The sequence below is a fragment of the Aaosphaeria arxii genome (assembly GCF_010015735.1).
Source record: "Aaosphaeria arxii CBS 175.79 unplaced genomic scaffold BU24scaffold_3, whole genome shotgun sequence".
Lineage (NCBI taxonomy): Eukaryota > Fungi > Ascomycota > Dothideomycetes > Pleosporales > Aaosphaeria > Aaosphaeria arxii.
The window spans coordinates 4176841-4197342 of NW_022983476.1; the positions used below are offsets into that span (position 1 = coordinate 4176841).

At 48.8% G+C, this 20502-nt stretch overlaps 6 protein-coding genes across 6 annotated transcripts; 1 reads left to right on the plus strand and 5 right to left on the minus strand.

Moving 5' to 3' along the window:
* Nucleotides 1–3557: 3557 nt before the first annotated feature.
* On the plus strand, nucleotides 3558–4078 carry BU24DRAFT_408270 (uncharacterized protein; the record flags this gene model as incomplete). Its single annotated transcript, XM_033525851.1, has 2 exons — nucleotides 3558–3677; nucleotides 3713–4078. The coding sequence occupies 2 exons, from the start codon at nucleotides 3558–3560 to the stop codon at nucleotides 4076–4078; spliced, it is 486 nt and encodes a 161-aa protein (XP_033386685.1).
* A 1454-nt stretch (nucleotides 4079–5532) lies between these two features.
* Nucleotides 5533–7034, minus strand: BU24DRAFT_408271 (uncharacterized protein; the record flags this gene model as incomplete). Its single annotated transcript, XM_033525852.1, has 5 exons — nucleotides 5533–5548; nucleotides 5714–6145; nucleotides 6179–6539; nucleotides 6604–6924; nucleotides 6992–7034. 5 exons carry the CDS (start codon nucleotides 7032–7034, stop codon nucleotides 5533–5535), a joined length of 1173 nt encoding a protein of 390 aa, XP_033386686.1.
* Nucleotides 7035–9106: 2072 nt separating this feature from the next.
* On the minus strand, nucleotides 9107–9930 carry BU24DRAFT_168979 (uncharacterized protein). The gene has a single exon (XM_033521477.1). It carries the CDS (start codon nucleotides 9689–9691, stop codon nucleotides 9251–9253), a length of 441 nt encoding a protein of 146 aa, XP_033386687.1. The 5' UTR covers nucleotides 9692–9930; the 3' UTR covers nucleotides 9107–9250.
* BU24DRAFT_168974 (ubiquitin-like protein) lies at nucleotides 9850–10946 on the minus strand. The gene is made up of 2 exons (XM_033521476.1): nucleotides 10663–10946; nucleotides 9850–10424 (listed from the first exon to the last, which is right to left on the minus strand). The coding sequence occupies exons 1-2, from the start codon at nucleotides 10745–10747 to the stop codon at nucleotides 10009–10011; spliced, it is 501 nt and encodes a 166-aa protein (XP_033386688.1). The 5' UTR covers nucleotides 10748–10946; the 3' UTR covers nucleotides 9850–10008.
* A 4288-nt stretch (nucleotides 10947–15234) lies between these two features.
* Nucleotides 15235–17878, minus strand: BU24DRAFT_421339 (acyl-CoA dehydrogenase family protein). The gene is made up of 5 exons (XM_033527703.1): nucleotides 16817–17878; nucleotides 16629–16750; nucleotides 16235–16534; nucleotides 16007–16151; nucleotides 15235–15607 (listed from the first exon to the last, which is right to left on the minus strand). Exons 1-5 carry the CDS (start codon nucleotides 17446–17448, stop codon nucleotides 15271–15273), a joined length of 1536 nt encoding a protein of 511 aa, XP_033386689.1. The 5' UTR covers nucleotides 17449–17878; the 3' UTR covers nucleotides 15235–15270.
* Nucleotides 17879–18378: 500 nt separating this feature from the next.
* On the minus strand, nucleotides 18379–20477 carry BU24DRAFT_440939 (DNAJ domain-containing protein). The gene is made up of 2 exons (XM_033530402.1): nucleotides 19205–20477; nucleotides 18379–19154 (listed from the first exon to the last, which is right to left on the minus strand). Exons 1-2 carry the CDS (start codon nucleotides 20177–20179, stop codon nucleotides 18576–18578), a joined length of 1554 nt encoding a protein of 517 aa, XP_033386690.1. The 5' UTR covers nucleotides 20180–20477; the 3' UTR covers nucleotides 18379–18575.
* Nucleotides 20478–20502: the final 25 nt, after the last annotated feature.

Consider the following 20502-nt stretch of genomic DNA (forward strand, 5'->3'; position numbering starts at 1 on the left):
ATTGGGTTCAGCGAAGGCCCATATCTATCCATGTGGATGGACCAAGCATTTTGATAGGAGGTGTACCGCAGTTGAAGGCCTTCGGGATGTTTCACAGCCCACCAGCAGACGATGTGATCCTGGCCAGCTGCAGGCGCAAGGCGTCTGGAAAATGAAAGAAAGAGATGGAGAGATTAGGGAAATAGCGGAGCGGGAGGCTCAAGGACTTGGCAAATAGGGGCGGCGGCGGGAGGGAGTAGGGAAGTGGGTGGTGGGGAGAAGTGAATTATTGATCGGGGGTTGTGATGGGGAGGTCACGAGGGGAGAGACATGATTGGTCGATCAGGGTTGTGTTGTATATCATAGAGGGTTCCACCAGCCAAGAAAGTGACTGCATTCCCGACCTAGCACTCTTTCTCTCTATTCTCTTATCCATGCGCTCATCGATGCGACTTTGTGCAAGCATCTGTGCATCTCTTCGGAATGGGTACCGTACTACCGCTGAGGCCATGGCGAGTCTGCAACACGCTCGGCACTATCTAACAGCCAAATGAAAGAATATCAAGAGATGGCACATGGGGAGAAAGGGACCACAAACAACATCATTTGCAAGTACAACCAAGACGGCCACGGTCCGAACATCTTGGGAATGATCATCGAAGAGGAAATTCTCTTTGTTTATCCTTCCTTGACCAGCACAGGAGTAGAAATTGGGAACGGTTGGGTACATCTGCGGTGCGGGTAACGGGTACGGAGTACCTCTTACAAAGAGGTGCACACTCTCGGCCTCATGGCACTGTCTTCTGAGGGATGGGATGGTGTCGCAATATGCCACAATTCCAAGGGGTGCGTCGCAACGAGATCCACCACACTGTACGTACCCATGAGCCCAAGAAGCCAGAAGCAATCATGACAATGTGTGTAAGTCTGTTCATCATCATTACATGGGTCATCTGTTATCTCTTGACATAACACAGCCTCAACAGCTTAGGTGTTAAAGGTCCGAATCTAGGTCGCAAGATCGACGCCTTGGCGGGATCTCTTATGCTTCTGCCCTGTGCTGTTCCACGCAGACGCACAAACAGAAGACTCAGTGGAGTGGTGAGATGCAAAGATAGGGGACCGGCATCGTACTAGACGGTTCCCAGTATTTCGTGTGATGCGGGCACACAGCATGAAATGACGGCATATTTGGGTGAAAACAACGTGTCCATGAGTGAGTACTCTTAAACGCGCAGTAGATAGTGACTTGACACACGCGGAACAGAGTGTCTGGATCCCGCGTTGCACAGAGCGAGTGGATTCCGAGGACTGCGAATAAAGGGATTGCCAAACCCAAAAAGAAAAATAATCAGATAATCATCAAAAAAAAAATACCCATGCCTAGGCGCCGTGGCCAACATTGGGAAAAGGAACAAATACTACTCGTAAAATATGGGTACAATGATGACGAGTCGTAGATTCTCAGCCTTGATGGGGGGCTTGAAGAAGTGGACATTTGGCCGCGGCGAACAAGGGGTGGAATGCACGGCAAGAGGCCCAAGAGAGAGCCAGATGGTTGGAGAGGCACGCAATGTGTTAGACGATGGATGAATGGTCGATGGATTGTCGGTTTGATCGACGAGAGTTGGGAGAAAGAGAGTTTTGGGGTTGAGGCTTGAGGGTCCCCCTTGCGCCTTGCCAGAACCTCCCAAGCGACTCGAAAAGGGACAAGGAACCGCCCAGATTGGCAAGTGGCCCCCTTGTCTTGATATTCGTCATGCCCGATTCGGCCGCTTGATCTGACCCCGATTCGTGAATAGTCAAAATTACTGCGTACTATGTAGTCGAATATCATACCTCTAACTACCACGACCCATGACCACGACCACTACCCCAATCACAGTGGTCTACTCTTTAAATCCTCTAGTGTCAGACTAGATACCCTTGAAGAGTGAGAAGCGTGTTTATGATTCTCGTAGCCCACCATCGTCTCGAGTCACTACACGGCGCCGGCCAAAGATTTGGTATTGTTTCTTCGATAAGCCCATGTAGATCCTCACTGAATGTGGACTTCCTAAGTAATACTCCGTCATCAAATTCGTTAGCATCCCACGACTAATAGGTACAGTAATTACAAAACCACAGCCCGCGCTGCAAATCGACAAAACAAACTTCACCATCTTCCAACAAGTATGTTCCTAGCAGGACTATCTAAACAACTAAACAATCCCATATTTTGGCCGTGTCATGACGGACCTCCTACTACGCGTAACGCGCCACAAAACCGGTCAGGGTACGGCAGTCTATGGATGGAGTTGAGCCATCGTCAGTATCCACTTTCCAAGAAGTTAGGAGTCTAGGACCCACCCTCCCACGCTCTCCTCACCACTCTTCCCCGCGCTTTATTCCTCCGGACATGGAGTACCCGTATCGTCCCGTGGGCGGGCCTGGCATCATCGCCGGTCTCAAGTGCTAACGCTGCGTCGATGTGGCAATGATCGATTCGAAGAATCTGATCTATCCGATCATCTAGATCGAGGGCATTCGTATTTGACGTATGGCCGTGACGTACGACTCCTGCAGATTAATTCAGTTCGCAGGTTTTGCAAAACCCTTGAAATCTGTCAAAATTCTAATCAGCCGCGTTTGTGCACTCTCAATAATGAGCATCGCGAAAGACTAAATTCACTACCGCTCGCTAGGCGTCAACCAGTCGCCCACTTGCCCGGATGATGGACCCTTCCGTGCGAGTAAATCCGCCTCACATGCGCCTCCCGTGTTCACCAAACCCTTTCCAGTACACGACAAACGCACATGGTGTTGGGCGTCGCTGTCCTCATCTCTCGCGCCTCAAAACCAATAGTCTTGGACCGCAGCACCGCACACCTTTGGGTTTGGGTAAGTATCATATAATCCTCGGCATGTGATCTTGACAGGGAAGAACCTTCCGGGAACCATCGGACTGTCATGAGATGTCAAAAGAAACCATTTAAACAATGTCTTGGAAAAGGGGTTGGTACACTCGCGAGTCACGGGACCCATATCTTCAACAACACCCAAAAGGACGTGAGTCACCCAACTGAATTGTTGAGAGCGCCTCATATAAGAAACCTCGCAGGTGGCATTGCCATGCCAGACGAATGGTGCCCAAACGAAAGTCCATGCGGGCATTTGCTGTTCTGCTAACTCTTCTACCCCTATTCAACACCCTGTCAAGATGAAAAGGAATGCAAAACAAATTAGGACTCTGGGTTGCTCTTGGTAGGTGGAAAGTAAAGAGCATATTCGTCTTGGAAAGAAGCATAAATCGATGACCATAGCATGCCCAGAAACGAATTGTTCTCATGGAGACACCATCCACCGCTTCGACCTTGCGCCCAGGTCATCGCCCGCTCCGCTGGTACATCGATATAATGGAAAATATCAACGAATCTGAGCACACGATTTATGCGATCGCTCCTTCTTCAGACTATTTCAGTCCACTCTGTCCGCTCCGCTCAACTCGCGATGTTGAGACATCTCGTTCCAATCCTGGCCGGGAGGCCTGATTCTGGTACGTAAGGGATACGAAGAGGATCGGACCGCATGGAACGCCCATGTCCCATCCGATCAAATCGCACTCCGCTCCACTCCTCCCCGCTCCGCTGGAAGACGATACCACACCGGGAAAGAATGCCAAAATATCTTCCCCGCTCGAGGAGTCTGGTAGCAAACAGGTAAACATAGAAAAACATGCGTGCATGTTATTTAGATCGCGTGGGCGAGACGGGATGGGTGGCTTTGGGGATCGTACGATAATGGCCTTGGTAACCAAGCCGACAAGACAATGCCACGCCCAAGCCCTACCGCACTGGACTACTCTTCCGCCTCCCCAGTTTCCCTTACGAAACATTTCCACTCCTCTCCCGAGTTTCCTCTCCTCTCCTCCCCTCTCCGCCCCGCTGCCCTTGAGAAAGTAATTAGTCGTGAACTAAAAAGGCCCTTCCGCGGCGTGCAGATGCCATGCTCGACAAGATCGGCCTGCATTGCTTGTTTCTCATTGCACCGAGCGGTACCGATTGCTGGGAGTTCCGCTCCCCATGAATGGCTGATCTGTTTGCATCACAAGAACAGATGATGGAGTGGGTGTGTTGATCCTAGCCGCTTGGTTCTGGTGCGATCAGTCGCCTTTTTAAGGGCCTGCTTGAGGTTTATCACTTGCGCGCTGGCGCCACACGTCTGGTAATCATGTCTGTATGATATCAAAATGAGACAGCGCTCAAAATAGGCCTCTTTCCAGGCCATCTCCACTGAGGCTAGTAGTTTTCATCATGTCGAACACTGCGCATACAGCTCGAGAGAATCTCTTTCAAACTTTTTGATCGGTGTTGCAGCCGCCACTAGATATAATGTTATCCTCTTCGCGACAGGAGAACATAGTATCAATGGATCTCGCCTCGCCCAAGTATAATAAAGTTTCCATAGTAGTTACGTACAATCAACCCAAGAACCATGCATTGCAATCAAATCCGCAGATCCTCGTCCTCCTATTCAGAATCCAGACTTTAAATACCACATCTATGCCGCACTTTCTCTGTTCAAACGAAAACACCTTGAGATCCGCCTATATAGTCCAGCGATCCGTACTCCAACCTGTAAAGCTCACCCTTCAGGCAACCCCCTTCTCGTACCATACACACCGAGCAACCTATCCTTCCAACAAGCCCATGCTCCCCCGACCCGTATGATCGTTCCGCCCTAATTCGCTACGTCGATACGCGGATATATCAGTATCAAGCACAACTGCCATCCCAGCGTCCTTGACAAACGTAGCTTTGAGGTGCCCTTTCCAATATGGTCTGCGGAGAAGCAGCATCTTCGCCGGCACTAGGATGAAGGGGTTCTCGTCATCGCCATCCACTACCAAACACGAACTCGATCACCGTCGCCGTTACCGTGCGTCTCGACTAGGCATTCGAATGATGGACATGTGGCTGCGGGGCTTCCCAGGGACCGTGGTTGGCATTCCAGAACGGGCCTTCATATGCGTGGTGAGTTGGTTACAAGCGTGGAGTGCGCAGAGGATTGAGTGAGTTGGATTGGGTTAGGTTGTTAGCTGCATCTTGCGAGGGCGGTTATACGGCTGTGATTCAGATGTAGTCGTGGACTGGTTCGTGAGCTTGTGCTGTGATTGTTTCCTCCATTTGTCGTTACAAGAGGTGTGGGCAACAATGTCTGAGAGAGGATTGAAGTGATTGTAATCGTGTGTGGTATGCAAGGGAAACGTTCGTATAAAAACGGCGCTTCTTATATTTCTAGGTGTGTAGATTGATCTGTAGAATAACATGAATGGTGAGTGTATGGAGTCTTAGGGGACGTGGATAAACAAGAAACATGAGTTTGTACGAATTGAACAAGATTTATGGACGTGTATTCAACTTGTGCATTCATGTAAAGTTGATGATTTTATGCTATGTAGACACAAGTAACCTAAAATATGAATGTACTTCTGGTAGTATCATTAACCTTATGTATGTATATTTATCATGAAATAATGTGCACGGCTTTCTTTCCCTCATGACTACCAATGTATTAACTTGAGTTCATACTGTTCGCAACTACAGTTACCTAATGTAAATATAACACATGAAAAACCATTACAAGCCTTTTCACTCTGCTGTTCGCAAGAAATGGGTACTTGTCGGAGAGATGTCGTGTTAGGTCTGTCCCAGTCTTCTTTGTATGTAATAGAGTGTAAGTCTCTCTTGCATACATTATTGCCACAGCTCCTTTATCTGCGTCGCTGGCGCACTCAAACTCAATCGCAAAATCTAAGATTCCAATGGTAAGCAAACCTTGAGGTTGTAGAGACAGGATATCAGGAATAGTGAGTATTGTTGTTCTTCCGGAATCTCCAATAGGTACCCGAAAAGCATCCCAATTAGGATCAATTTGGTCACAATTGAAAAGGATCCTTGGTATGCTGCGGTAGATGTCACCAGTAGGTCCTGAAGTGAGTCTCACATGGAGGAGATCTTGCACTTCTAGACGATACGTCGTGAGCATGTGCACTTCTAGCCGTTGAATTGGTGTGTCCTTGACCTTGATAGGGTTGCTGGTGGTTCCTGTACCATAATCGTCTGGTGATGGAATATCGTTACTGGGGTCGTAGTTACCGGGATTGTTGTTACCGGGATTGTTGTTACTGGAATTGTCGTTGCTATTTTGTTAACCTGACTCTGCAGTGATGGCAACATCTCCTAGACCTTTGCAAGGTGACGTATAGTATTTGAGTAGTGGGTTGATGTTATCAAGATCAATGTTGCTGTTGTGATGACCTGATATTGTAGCAATGGCAACATCTCCTGGACCTTTGCATGGTTTGACACATCCTTCGTTTGCTTGTTCTCCTAACATAACCTTGTTATTAGGGCACGGCACACTTGAAGGTGGTGTTGCACCCTGGTCCACTTTGTCATCTGGGAGCGGTGTTGTGTCGTAGCTGATTTGAGCTCCTAAGGAAGGTGTTGTACCCTGATCCACTCTGTCATCTGGGAACGGTCTTGTAGCGGAGGACTCGGGATCGTGCGTCTGGCCATCTGAGGATATACGTGCAAGCCTAATTCATGTTTCATACTCAACGCTGAGGTATCAGCTACTCACCAGCCAGAAACGCATTATCAGAGTCCCAACCCCCAGCAACCTGGGCGGCATCAGACTGGAGAGCTGCATCTTGTCTCTCTTTCTCCAGCTTGAGGGCTTTCCTGGCCTTCTTGTTTAGCCGATGAGGTTTCCTTTTCCGGTTCGCCTTGTTTCCGGATGTTGGTTCGGTCTGATGGTTGGTCTGGTTTGGGATGCTTTGAACGTTGACTGTCACATTTACAGTCGTACTGAACCCATCCCTCTGAATATTGAACGACGTGTTTCCAGAATCTCGGTCCTTATTGCGGTCCCGTTTCGTCATGGCTATTTTGTTGGAGGCGGCTGTCTGGTAGTAGATGTTGGAAGGGGACAGTTAAAGATGCGAGTAGATGTTGTTTGTTAAGCGTACCTTCCATAATTATCGACCACACACCACCACCAATAACAAACATTTGGACATTTACTCTCCCAAATAATCTCAAGTAATGACCTGGTATGAATTAAAAAGTTACGAATAAAGCTCGGTAAATATCCAGTACTTCCTTGAGGAAGCTTAGTTGAGATCGAATTGTTGTGGGATAAAGATGAGAGGAAGCTCACGTGCTTCCTTGAGGAAACTTAGTTAAGGTCGAATTGTCATGAGACGAAGATGATATTGCATGACGAGAATGATGTGAGCTAGGACGAGGCTCACATTTTTCCTTGAGGAAGCTCGATGGAGATCGAGGTGGGGGGGGGGGGCGCAGAAAATAATCATGTTTTTTCAAGAAGGCTCTGCGATAGAATATATATCTCTATTCGTTGTGCAATAAATGAAAGCTTAAAGATGCGCTGCTATTAAAGACGATATTAAAAGAGTGGCGTGCTAGTTAGAGAAAACATATTTATTTATTTTCACTGCTGTATTTAGCTTCATTGTCCTAATCTTGTGATATTTACTGCACTCTATCCTTGATCCTGGACAGCGTACTGTAGCTTGTATATGTTAATAAACATTACATACAAGCTCTTAACAGTATTAAGAGTTATTAAGAGCACACACTAAACACAGGCAGCCAGATGAAAATAAACTTATAATCTCTAGGTAGCTTAAACACTCGTGGTTATAAGAAGAAGCAGTTAAACTAAGATCTAACCACTAACCAACAGCAACAAACATCAGCAATTAGATAGGAAAGCAATAAACGACATATTTATTAGCTAGCATTAACAAGTCATTTAATGAAGGCGGCAGCCTTAAGCATTCTGCCCGCACTACTAACCGCAAACCTTATGTACAGGCAGCTATCAGCCCAGTGTTAGGCGAGTAGAAACTTCATATAAACTTTCTACCTACTGTTCTTAAAAGGCAAAACACTGCAAAGATGCACAACAGCGCTACAGTAAGATTATTCTCGCATTATCTGAACGCCGAAGTTACTAACAGCAAATGGAAACAGTACGTATTACTAAACAGAGCCAGAAGGTCATAATGCTAACAGTCTATAGGCACGGGAAAACCGGTCTGTATCAGTCGTAACCATTTTTTTTGTTGTGGACCATCATTGCATGCAAATTTCCACTCACTCAATAGGATAGCCCAATCTGACACATGGAAATTTCTCAAGATGGCCAGAATCTTCGAAGTGTGTCCGTAGAGCTCATTACGACCAACAGATCGACTCGAGTTCATCATTGACACAGTCTTCTTGATGATGTTCACAACTGCAATCACCTAATGTGAATCAACACATTGAAAACTATTACAAGCTTGTACACTCCTTTGTTTCCGAGAAATGGCTCTCAGCCTAAGGTGGAAGCCGGCAATAGTCTCAGGAAGGCTCATAAGGTTCTTTGACTGACCACAGAGATATAATAGAGGGCAGAATAACAGAACACTAAAAGTCTTTCTTAAGTCTTCGCAACATTCTTATTATATTTAAATATTGAATAATATAATAGTATTTACTGGATACAAGGGGGTTTCGGTGGTGATTGTAACAATAGTGGGAGGCATGTAGATATTTACCCCAACCCACCGCCCTCCTCATGTATCTCATCATGAACCCCAATTGCTTATGTCTGGCATCGTTCGTTTATTTCCCCAAGCACCTGTGTGTTTCTGTAGCATCTCTCTTTATGCGGATCTGTTCCCCCTAACCATCATATGTACCTAGGTACCGAACCCTACAAAGTACCACGCATACACAGCTGTACTAAACCGTCGAAAACCCACCATCGTCCTCTGCTATCTTCCACATTTTACATTTCGACTTTCCATATCTTTTTCGTTGTTAAATGGATCATTCAGAAGTTACAAGCGTATCATTCCATCATTCATCCATCCATTCAGCATTTCTCAAGGAATAAATTCATGTCATCGATGCTTTTGACTTCCTAGGGACGTGTTGGCCGTGGTCTGTCCATGTAGAGATATACAGAGGACGTGGAGTTTCTTAATGTGAGGGGTCTAAGGTTCGTTCTAGTAAGTTGATTTAAGAATGTAGACAAATTCAAGAGGGGCGAGAGTGCATATGTGAGGTTTCCTTCGACGTGCGGGACTTGATTAAGAGGGGAAATATGTTAACTATATCTGTTCGTGTGGTGTTTCGGAGACGAGGTTGGGGGAGAGGATGGTACGCGGAGATGTGTGTCGTGTGGTGTGTAGGGCATGGTGCGTGAAGCTAGACTAATAGCAATATTGATGATGCATCGAGATAAGACATTCTGAAAATTTGTTTGTGCGAAGGGAAACGAATGGGTGATGATGGTTGTTGGTTGCGCGGATGGTCGGAACCAGACATGTTGCGTCACGCGGAAAACCTCGGAACGATCGGGACATTTCAAGATGCGCAATGTAGCTGAAAGACTTGTCTTGTGTAGATGATGGTATGTATATTAGTAGATAAATAATGGTTAAATATACCCTTGGCTGGAATCGCCCAAGTTTTCGAGCTAGATATCCATTTTTCGCATATAGATACAAAAAGCAACAGTAGATAGATGTCGATGAAAAAGTATCCCTAGAAGAGTGAACGAAAATCAGATGGTAAAGGGAACAACGCCTGGAACCCCGTCGCATTACCATTAGCACGGGCATCGCAAGCATCGCATCGCATCGCATTCGCATTAAAAACAAAACCGGCCGTCGATATAAATCGGTAAACGAATTCGACCCGGTAGAACGGTAGAACCGTGGAATATCGTCTGTCTTCTTCACCGTGCTGCATAGGACAAAGGTGGTCTTGTCTATACGCAAAACGTTTAAACCCGCCAGCCAAAGATTGCACGTGTGCGCACCTCCTGATAATAAAGGTGACGCAGTGCGGCTGGCTTCTTGTCGTCTGATCGTCTTCCCTCGCTCTACTCCACTTCGTTCCCATTCCGCGATGTTGTGGTTGGCGATAAGATAAGAGACATGGTTGGGCGGTGACGTAACGCACGGATCTAGACGCCCCTGATGGCGACAGTCCTCTCGCTGTTCAACTTGTCCGCATTCCTCTCGTGACTCTCCTTCTTGCAGTCCTCGAGACCGTCGCACTTGTGATCCTCCAAGAGCCTGTGCTTCCCGCAGTAGTGACCTGTGCAGAATCCGCAGTCGCCGACGATGGGCTGTGCACGGTCCTTGCAGTCCTTGAAACTGCAACGGATCTTCTTGGGCGGCATGCCACCGCGCATGGGGAGGGCTAGGTGTAGGGTGGAGTTTGGCGGGATCGCGTATTCCGAGAGAGTGGTAGATGTGGATGAGAGGTGCTTTCCAGCGTGGACGAGGCGGAGATCAGCGGTCGGAAGGTTGGTTCGGAGGGCGAGGAGAGTGCGCAGGGTGGATATTGAGGTTGAAGGGGAGATTGTGAGAGGGATTGCTGTAGAGATTATCCGTTAGCATCATGTGTCTTAGTTATTGTTTTATTATTATCTCAAACGAGAGAGATGAATGAGGTGGGACGCCAGCAGTGTCGTTGTTGCGAAGGGATGTGGTGATGGTCTGGTCACGCACGCGGAGATGCCGACGGCGCAGTTCCGAGGATCGGAATCATGCGATGCCGTGCAACGTGAGGTGACAGGAGACACAGAATAAGGGGAGAATGTGTAACGTACTGCTTGTTCCAGAAACGTCCTTGACGAAGATTTGCATGGTGTCCTCTTCGGAGCTGGCGGTGCTCGAGATGCTGGATGTGCGACGCATGGTTGAAGGCGGGTGTGTGAAGTGGTGTTGGTGGTGTTGGTGGTGGTTGGTGATGGTGGTTATGGGGTTTGTGAATGCGAACGTGTATGGTTTGCAGTGGATGTGGTAGGTTGGATGTAGTGGACAGAGTTGAGGAAAGGAGAATAGAAGAGGAGAGAGGAGAGGAAGGGAAGAAAGAGAGTAGAAGTAGAGGGAGGCAAAGGAGGTAATTAGTAGTAGTTCAGTAGTGAGTAATGCGCAGTGGCAGTGGTAGTAGTGTCTAGGTAGGTATGTAGAGTAGATGGGTGGTGGTGGTGGTAGCAGCGGTAATGGGAGGAACGTTGGTAAGGAAGCTCGGATGCGGATGCGGATGCGTCAGGTGGAAGGATAGAGTGGATAAGTACTCGTAGTACGAATCGAATGGTTGGGGGAGTCAAAGGGCAAAATGCTTTTACAAGGTTCAAAGGGTTTAATCGGTTGGGGGAGCGAGACCGAGACGAGAGAGAGCTGCAAAGACTCAAGAGGAACGAGGGTCAGGATGATGTCGTTGTGGCGTTAAAGGGCTTTTGGTGCTGGCGTCGGTGTTGGCGCTGGCGCTGGTGCTGGAGCTGGCGGCGACAAAGTGACCGGGCGGCAAGGTTTTGGTAAGGTTTTGGGAAAGGTTGGTAATGCTGGGAGTCGTCGTCGTGTCAAGGCGAGGCGAGGCGAAGTCAGGCAAAGACCAGGACGAGGATGCTTGGTTATTACTTGGTTACCTGGTGGATTGATTGATAAGACGGAGATTGAGAATGAGGAGGATGACAACGACGATGATCCTGGATGCTCGCGTGCTCCTGGCCGTAGTCGTAATCGTAGTCGTAGTTGAATTCGTAGGCTACTTCTGGTTTCCCTTCTTTTCTCAAATGCTGGAATTGTTTGGGAGACTTGTTTGTTCTGTTGCTTGTCGGGTTTGTATTGAACAATAATGCTAGCGATTGCGGAAGTACGAGAAGTGGAAGGTGATGGAAGGTAGAGGATGTAGATCAATGGAGACGATGGAGACGTCGGAGTCAGAGATACGTTTAACTAGTGCAATGGAAGTGGAGTAGCAACACAGAAGTGGTCAGGATATGACAGGAGGATGAGGAGACCTGGGAATACTTGAGGGACTCGAGGAAGAGATAGAGATATATAGATGGAGATGGTTATGGTTGGAGAGTAATGAGGACAGAGACACGGTGAAGAGGAAAAGGATGATTGAGACAAGAGTATTCAAAAGAATCAAGAATCAATAAAGCATCAAGTATCGATCAATCAAGGTGACGCAGCATCAAGGCACATGAACTGTCTTTTATTGATACAGCAGCATTAACCAGGAGTAATAAGTAACATGAAGAACATCAGCAGCAACATCAATGAATGGAGTAACGAGCAGTATCAGCTCCAACTACGGAGTATCAGCTACAGCCACAACCACGAGGATAATTGATGATGACCACTTGGGGATGACTGGTGACAATGTGACCTGTGACCATCCCAATCCTATCCCATCCTATCCCGTCTCGGACTGTTCCCCATCCTCATCTTCATCCTGTTCCTCTATTCTCTGCATTTCCCTTCCTTTCCCTTCCCTACCTGATGTCGTCTCCCCTCGCCTCATCCTCCCCATCCTCGCCATCCTCAATCTCACACCCTTAAGGCTTACCCCTACCATCAAAGGCATCCACCTCAGCTAACAGCCCAGACCCTGTTCATGTCCACGCCCGCATCCACTCTTTTACGGATATAATACGCCTAGAAACTAGGTATGATATGCACAATGTTCTGTTCCAAGACCCAAGTACAAGCAATACAAGTGTTACCAGCAAGGCCCATGTCCGTGTCCATGCCCATGTCCATGCGATCCGCCGACCAGGCCGACCAACATCCAGTAACGGCAAGTAATGAATGTCCCATCCCCAAGTAGTCTACCGCATGGAGTACAGGTGCATACATAGTTCTATACTATACATGCATACCTACCTAGATACAGACCCAGATACATACAATGCATACATTGATACAATGCCGTACGGTACAGAACAACATTCATAGGCATGCATGCCCCTAGACCGCCAGCTCATGCACGCCGCACCGTACATACACAACAACACACCGCACGACTCGGACTTAATCTATCGCTGGAACGAACGGCTGCTTGGTGATGACTGCTTATTCCCTGGTATGACCATTTACTTCTTCCTAGTAGCAGGATGACTAAACTGAGGATTGACGTTTTAAATCCCTTCGATGCATCCATTCATCCATCGATGAGACGAGATCCATCGGAAGAGCGACAAAGGCCTAGAAGCTGGAGAGGCTGCTAGTCCTCCCCACGGTCGGTCTACCACCATGGCCAGCCCTTCGAATGCGTCCATCATCCGAGAGCTGGACCTTGGGCTCTACGGAGTACTAGCCTGGGCAATAAAGAATGAAAGAAGACAGACATGGACAGCATTATTACAGCGAAACACACATACAGGATAGGTACTCCCTACAGCATACGAAGAATAATAGCTAATGGGAAGAATCTTGTACAACGCATCCATCCATGCTTCCATAAAGGTGATTAGGAATACTTGGTATCCCTTACCCCTACTGCTACTACTCTCTTGGTTCGTTGGATAGGATGGGCGGTCCTCTCATGTGCTCACACATACCATCTCTCTACTGGATCAATGCCGCTTGACTTGAATTGACAGTCCCATCAATCAATTAATCTATGCAGGGCAAAGCCATAGTGGGACTGGGACACATAGCACAGAACAGCACAGCGCAACGCAGCACAACACAACGCAACACAACTGCAGCTAAGAATTAATCAATGCACTTGTCATACTCACTCTCTAGCTGTAGTCTACCTAGGAATCAAGCAGAGACGAGAAGTTGCAGTGATACAAGAGAGATGGAACCGGAAATGTTGAAGATAGACTACTGAGTACTCGAAGCCAGTCGCTCGATTCAACTGCCTTTTCCGGTTCTGCAGGAACCCACTCCTTCGACTGCTTCCACTCCATCCACTCCGGCCGCCTTTCCCTTGATCTTCGTTTGTATCTCAACATATTCAATCCTAAATCCTATTTCATCCTATCTTGTCCTATCCCATCCTTTTCTTGTACCATCATGCTCTCAATGTCTCAGCAACACCAGGTTTCCCCTTCCCTTTGATTCCTTCCATCCCTTATTCCTCTTGTTCCATCCAATACTTCCTTGTTCCTTCTAGCATCCCCCCATCCATGCATCTCCTCTCCATAGTATCACATGTCTAGACTCTTCCTGTCAACCGTTTGCTATCTACTCGTACTATCTGCTATCTACAATCTAGCCAAACTACCGCCTAGACTTATCAACAATGTTCCCGGCTCTAGATCTAGCTCCCCTCCACAAGTTGCGCCATCCCAAAGCCCTCCCGCTCCCTCGCTCCAACGCCAAAAACCTCCAATACGAACGTTCGGGACGGAGGGGGAGGGGGGCGGGAGGTCACCGGACCTGGACGTGGGAAAAAGGCGGCCTGGCCTGTCCTTGCCGCCCTGCGCGCGCCGCGTGGCAATGCCCATCCAAATCGAATCGAATCGCATCAAATCGCACCATAGCTAATGGCCATCACTATCACCATCTACACAGTACACAGTAGTACTACTACTTAGTTACGGAGTACTTCACATTAAATTCGATCGATAGACTTACTCCCACCGCTCATAATTCCCAAACCCTTCACCTATCCCCACTTAACTTCAATTAATTCAAACCCTTCCCCCCCGGCAAACCCATCATTTAATCGTCTGCTCACCGACCATTCTCGCGCAACCTGCCCGCCCCGGCGCTGGTTGCTCACCGATCCCCCCCACCCAACTGCTAAATAGGTACATTCGTAGACCGAACAGGCAATATTCGAGGGGAAATGTCGAAGAACACCGATCATCGCAATTAACCACACTTCCCTGGAAACTTACTGTCTACGTATCCTTGATTGTGATCCCTGCGCCGAACATGCTATGAAAATGGCATGAGTCATGAGGTTTGTGAGGTGTTCTTCCGATCGTGCACTTCCTAATCTGTCACGCTTGGGTGGGTATGTGAACTACCTTCATCCACGCAGTCGTGCATCTACTCTTTTCCTGGTGCTGAGTATGCTTCTCATGTCTGGGAATTGAATGGATTCGTAATGCGTAGAGAATAATAGTAATAGGAGTGAGAAGGTATCTAGATATCTATCCTGCGCAGCGGGTTGTTGATTACCGCGGGAGCCGCTGTATGCTTGTGCATGAATACATATATGTATAGGTAAGGCAATTATATATAGAGCTCTTCGGAGACATGAAATACACTACCAACGCTGTTACTGTAGTAACTATCATAAAAACAATAAAATCTTGACTTTTGCTTGAATGGTAGATAGTGTAGGTTATGTGATAATATCTTCTCTTCTTTCATATTTGATATATAGGTAGTTACCTAATGTATATATACGCTCTCTTCATATCTTTTACACCTCTACAATTCGTACATCCTCCCCCTCCCATCCCCTAAAGCATACTCTTCGGAAACCCCTTAACCGCCTGCCTAACCCCCAAATCCCCCAAAATCTCCTCGGTACCACCCAAAATCGCATCAAACTTGTACGTGCGATGGAACATCTCGACGACGCGTCCCATGCCGCCCTGCGTGAGACCCCTCCCGCCGAAGATGTTGACGGCCTCGTCGGCGATCTCGTGCGCCACGCGCGTCGAGTGCGTCTTCAGGAGCGCGATGGGGCCGCCGAGGAGGGCGGTTTGTTGTGCGTAGGTCATGTTGGACATTTGGTGGGCGAGGAGCTCGAGCCAGGATTGAGAGGCTTCGATTGCGGCGAGCATTTTGGCGAGTCTGTTGGGGTTTGGTCAGTTTTGTTGAAGGGGGTTTGGTTGTTTGGTTGGATGTTTCGTTTGGGGAGGGCGAGGTGGATGGGAGGAATGAAGGGGGAGAAGGGATGGTGGTACAGCATGAAATAGATCTAAGAATCAAGATCTGGAAATGGGATCGGGGAAGGGGGGAAAGCATTGAACAGTGTTCTGTAGTACGATAACCGTTCGGTGACATCCGGACAGGTCGTACAGTGGATGCAACGGTCGCTTCGTTAAGAATAGGACCGCTTCCGTTTGGGAGAATGCCAAGATATATAGAATTGGATTGGGGATTGGGAATGGGAATGTGTCCAAAAGGGGGAATGACAGGTGAAGAAGGGAGGGGGAACAGGAAAAGCTGAATCAGGGGAGCTGAACTCACTTCTGTCGTATCGCCGGCTGCTCAATGAGCTTCTTGCCGAACACTATGCGCTGGTTACACCATTTCAGGCACTCCTCTACCACCGTTCGAGACCATCGGTTAACACCGCACGCCATCATGAACCGCTCGTGGTTGAAGTTGGACACTGTGACCTGTTAGCTTTCCCCTTCCTCTCCAACCCTTCCGAAAATGCAGATTTGAAAAGGGTGACGAGAGTAAATATCTTACTGATCACGATGAATCCCTTGTCCTCCTCGCCCAAAATGTTCTCCACCGGAACCTTTACGTTGTTGAACTCAACAAATGCGGTGCCCGCCGCCGTCGAGTACGACGTCTTGATCAGAGACGTCTCGACGCCCTCCTGACGCGGGATCAGCAGCACGCTGAAGCCCTTCTCCGTCTTGCATCCCGTGACGAAGTAATCGCACCACATGCCGTTGGTGATCCACTTCTTCGTGCCACGCACAATGTAGTGCTTGCCGTCGGGCGTCTTCTCCGCCGTCGTGCGTAGGCCGGCGACGTCGGATCCTGTGGATCGTGGGTTAGTCATGTGAACACTATTGAAATGTGTACGGAGTCGAGTAGAACATGTCTACCCGTCCGTAGATGGGGAGCAACGTACCGGCAAAGGCCTCGGTGATAGCCAGGCACATCTTCTTCTTGCCTCCCAGAACTTCGGCTGTGACTTTCTGCTTGAGCTCCTCGTTGCCCATCCATTGCAGGACCGCAGTCAACGAGATCATCCTGTACAAAAATTTAGCAGACTAGATACCCACCGAAGAACAAACAAATGTAAGAAGAGTAACTTACATTCCCGCCATGTTGCCATCCTGGAACCCTCGAGCATTCGCCCTAGCAAATTCCTGTGCCTGCACGAGATCGTGAAGATAGTCGAAATCCTCTCCCTTGACCACACCGAGGAGGTTCTTCCCATGGAGATGCTTTCCAGGTCCCAGCCTCATGCCCAAGATTCCCGTCTCCGCCATCCGATCAATCAACTCCTGGCTGATATACGTGCCGTCCCTCTCTTTCTCCTGCGCCTCGGGCGTGACGTACTTGTCCACGAACTCCCTCACCTTCCTCCTCAACGCCCTGTGACTGTCATTGAAGTATGGCGAGTGGAACTGCGGCCTCAGCCACAGCGGCTCCGCATACGGCACGGGCGACAGCCCACCGATCTCCGGCTCAATCACCTCGGACTTCTCGCCCTCGAGCGTCCCGATGCACAGCGACGCATACTTCTGCAGCACCTCGTGCCGGTGCAGGTTGTAGAATGCTTCCGTGGCGTCGGTTCCTGCGACTTGCTCGAGGACTACAGAGCCTCCTGGGTGGGCGTCGGCGAAGTCGGTCACGTCGTACACTTTGTGGTCGATGATCGTCCACAGGTCTTCTGGGGTGTTGTGCGTGGCGACGGCGTCACGGGTCAGGCTTGCGTGTGGCATGACGAATGGATGGGCGGGCTGAGTTGCGGAGGAAAAGGCTTCGAATCCTTTCTGCTGCGCGATTGTGACGATGTATGGAATTGTCTCGCTATAGGTGTGATGTGCGAAGACAGTGAGTTATTCTAAACGGATGATAGCAAAATCTGAGGCCAGAGAAGCCCGAAATCGATCCCAGTCAGGAAGCAATAGAGGGCAATGATAGTACGGTAAGGAGAAGTGCAGAGTAGAATTCAGATGAGAGGATAGTAACAGAAGATGAGCGAGGAGAACGTACGAGTAAGTATGTTTCTCCCACACTTGTTCTTTCATCCAAACAGCCTCGGTACCTCGTCAAACGGGTTTGAACATTGTAATTGGTCTAACACCTACTTATTCGACGTTAGTGCTGGGGCTTTCCCCAACTTTTTGCAGTCGAACATGTTAGCATGTCCGGCGCGGGCGCGTTGGTGGAGCTGGAGGGGACTGGGGTAGGTACCGAGGCTCATCAGCGTCTTTCGATTTGATGTGATTGGCCAGCTCGAGTCAATGTCCGTTCGAGGTCGGTTGTTGGCCGCCTAGGGATATGTGTTTTGGAATGCGGTGTCTCCTTGTTGTCTTTATTTGCCTTGTGCACCTATGGATCAAAAGAAAAATCGCCGAATTTCCTTGATCTCATCGTGGTTTTGGATTGGAGTGATCGTCAACACTGATGGTACGAGGAAGAGTATGGAAGGTGTTTATGGCATGCAAAAGTATCTCGTAGGTAGTACTACCGGAGTAGTACCTGTTCAACTTACGATTGCCAGTCGCTCGGATGCCAATAATCATGGACAGTACTTAACTTTGCCGCGGATCTTTTGCTAAGTAGTACAGGGCTGGTCTCTTCCAGATTGCGTGTGTACTTTCAAGATCACTTTATCATCACTAGACTCGTATTGCACGCGTAAAAATGGTTGAAAGGTTGTTTATTCCTTGTGTTTTGATCTCGACGGAAGCGTCCAGTTTCAGACAGTCCGCGATACCCATATAAGCATATCTTGATATCATCTTTCGTTAATGCCCATAACACCTTTCCTCCCAGAGGCAAACACCGTACCAATGCAAACGAGAATGCCCGAAAACGCCATGCCACTATAAAATGCACTCCCCTAAGGGAAACCAAAGCCGCCAGAAAACTTGAATCCCTGTCCGGGGCCGTTTCTGAAGAAAAATTGCTGGCCTTGTTGTCCACCAAAGCCTCCGAATGGAGATCCATGGAATCCCTGGCTTTGTTGCTCTTGATCGTTCGGGTCGTCACCATTGTCAAAGCGTGCCTTGAGTTCGGGGTCGCTTAACACTTCGTAGGCTTCGTTGACCGCAGCCATCTTCTTCTGAGCCTCCTCAGGAGTGATATTGTTCGCTGAGGCCTTGTCCGGGTGATACTGCTTGCTGAGCTTGCGGTAGGCCTTCTTGATGTCGCGATCGTCGGCGTCACGACTGAGACCGAGGACCTTGTAGTAATCCTTTTGCTTGGAACGCTTCAGGAGGGTATGGGCTTTGTTCAGAAGCTCATGGATCTTCTCGGTCTGGCCGTGGTGCTCCTTGGCCGCTTCGAGAGTGCGGATCGCATCTTCGAAATCATCGCTATCTAATTGCCTCTGGGCTTGGTTGAGAAGACCATGCAACGAGTTTGGAATCAATTCCAATGCCTCCTTGCAGTATGGCGTCGCTTTTGCAACGTTGTTGCCCTATCACGAAGTTAGCAATCACCTTGCAGCGTTTGATCGAGGAAACTTACGCCCATGTACGCCTCACAGGTGAGTTCGACCAAGCTTGAGTAAAGCCCCTCGGGCGAGTTCTTGTAAATGTAGCCTTGTTCGGTGTATTCCTTGAAGTCCTCCTTGATCTCCTTGAGCAACCCGGGGTCTTCGCCGCGGGGGATCAACAGTTTCGTCGCAGCGACATATTGGCGCTTCTCGAACAATGCTCGAACCTTCTCGATATCCTTGTTGAGGTTCTTTTCTCTTCGTCGCAGCTTCATGCACTTCTTTGAATCTGGATCTGACTGAAGACATTGTGCAATGGACTTGAGACCTTTGTCGGTTTCGCCCAACGAGTAGAATGCCATGGCGGAGCTCTGGAGATACGGTTCGATATCACCAGTGTTGATCTGTAAGAGATGCTGGAGGTCGCTAATGCCCTCAATGACTTCTCCCTTCTCGAATCGACACTTTGCTCTGGTCTTCCTGATGTCATAGGCTGCGCCCGCAATCATAATCGCAACACCGGCTTGCGTTACACACGTCTCCCAGTCGCCCTTCTCTGCAGCCTCGGTGGCAAGCACCGCTGCACCCTGTGCCTCTTCGAGCTGCACGATCTCCTCAGTCTTTCCCGCAGCCTCGTAGTCCTTTCTGGCCGCTGCCCAATTGGCCTTCCTGCTCTGTATCTTTGCGCGCTGCAAAAGCGCTCCTTCAAAACCGGGCTTCAACTCCAAAACCTTGTCAAAGTCGGTTTGTGCCTGGACAGTCTTGCCCAAGGAAAGGTATGCGGCTCCCCGTCGGAAGATGGTGAGATAGTTCTGCGGGTCGCGGGAGATGGCAACATCGAAGTAGGTGAGCGCATCCTGCGAATTGCCACTTGCAAGTTTAATGGTAGCATCTTTGATCAGCTGCGACACAGGAATATCTGCCGGGATGTCGGAGGCAGAGAGTGCGCTGGCCAGAGGAGAGGCAGAGAGAAGGCCCAAGGCCAGAGAGCCCAGTCGGAGAATCATGGCGGAGGCGGCGATTTAGGAATGACTCGAGGGAATTTATGTTGAGCGAATCGCGACCGCGAGTACGATGGATGAGGTGTTAGAGGAGTCTCCTATATCATCGAGACGCAAGGCTGGGTGTCGTGGGGTTAAATAGGGAAGGATGTTGTGAGATTATCTGCGAGACGTTGAAAGTTGTCAACTTGTCCTTTCGCACTTAGATGAACCACTCACCTGCGGCGAAGGTCAGCTCGTATTGGTCACTGCGTGCCAAGGCGGGAGGCCCATTAATCCATGTCTGCTAACTGAACTAACCTGGGACTTGGTGATGACATCTCCAAGCT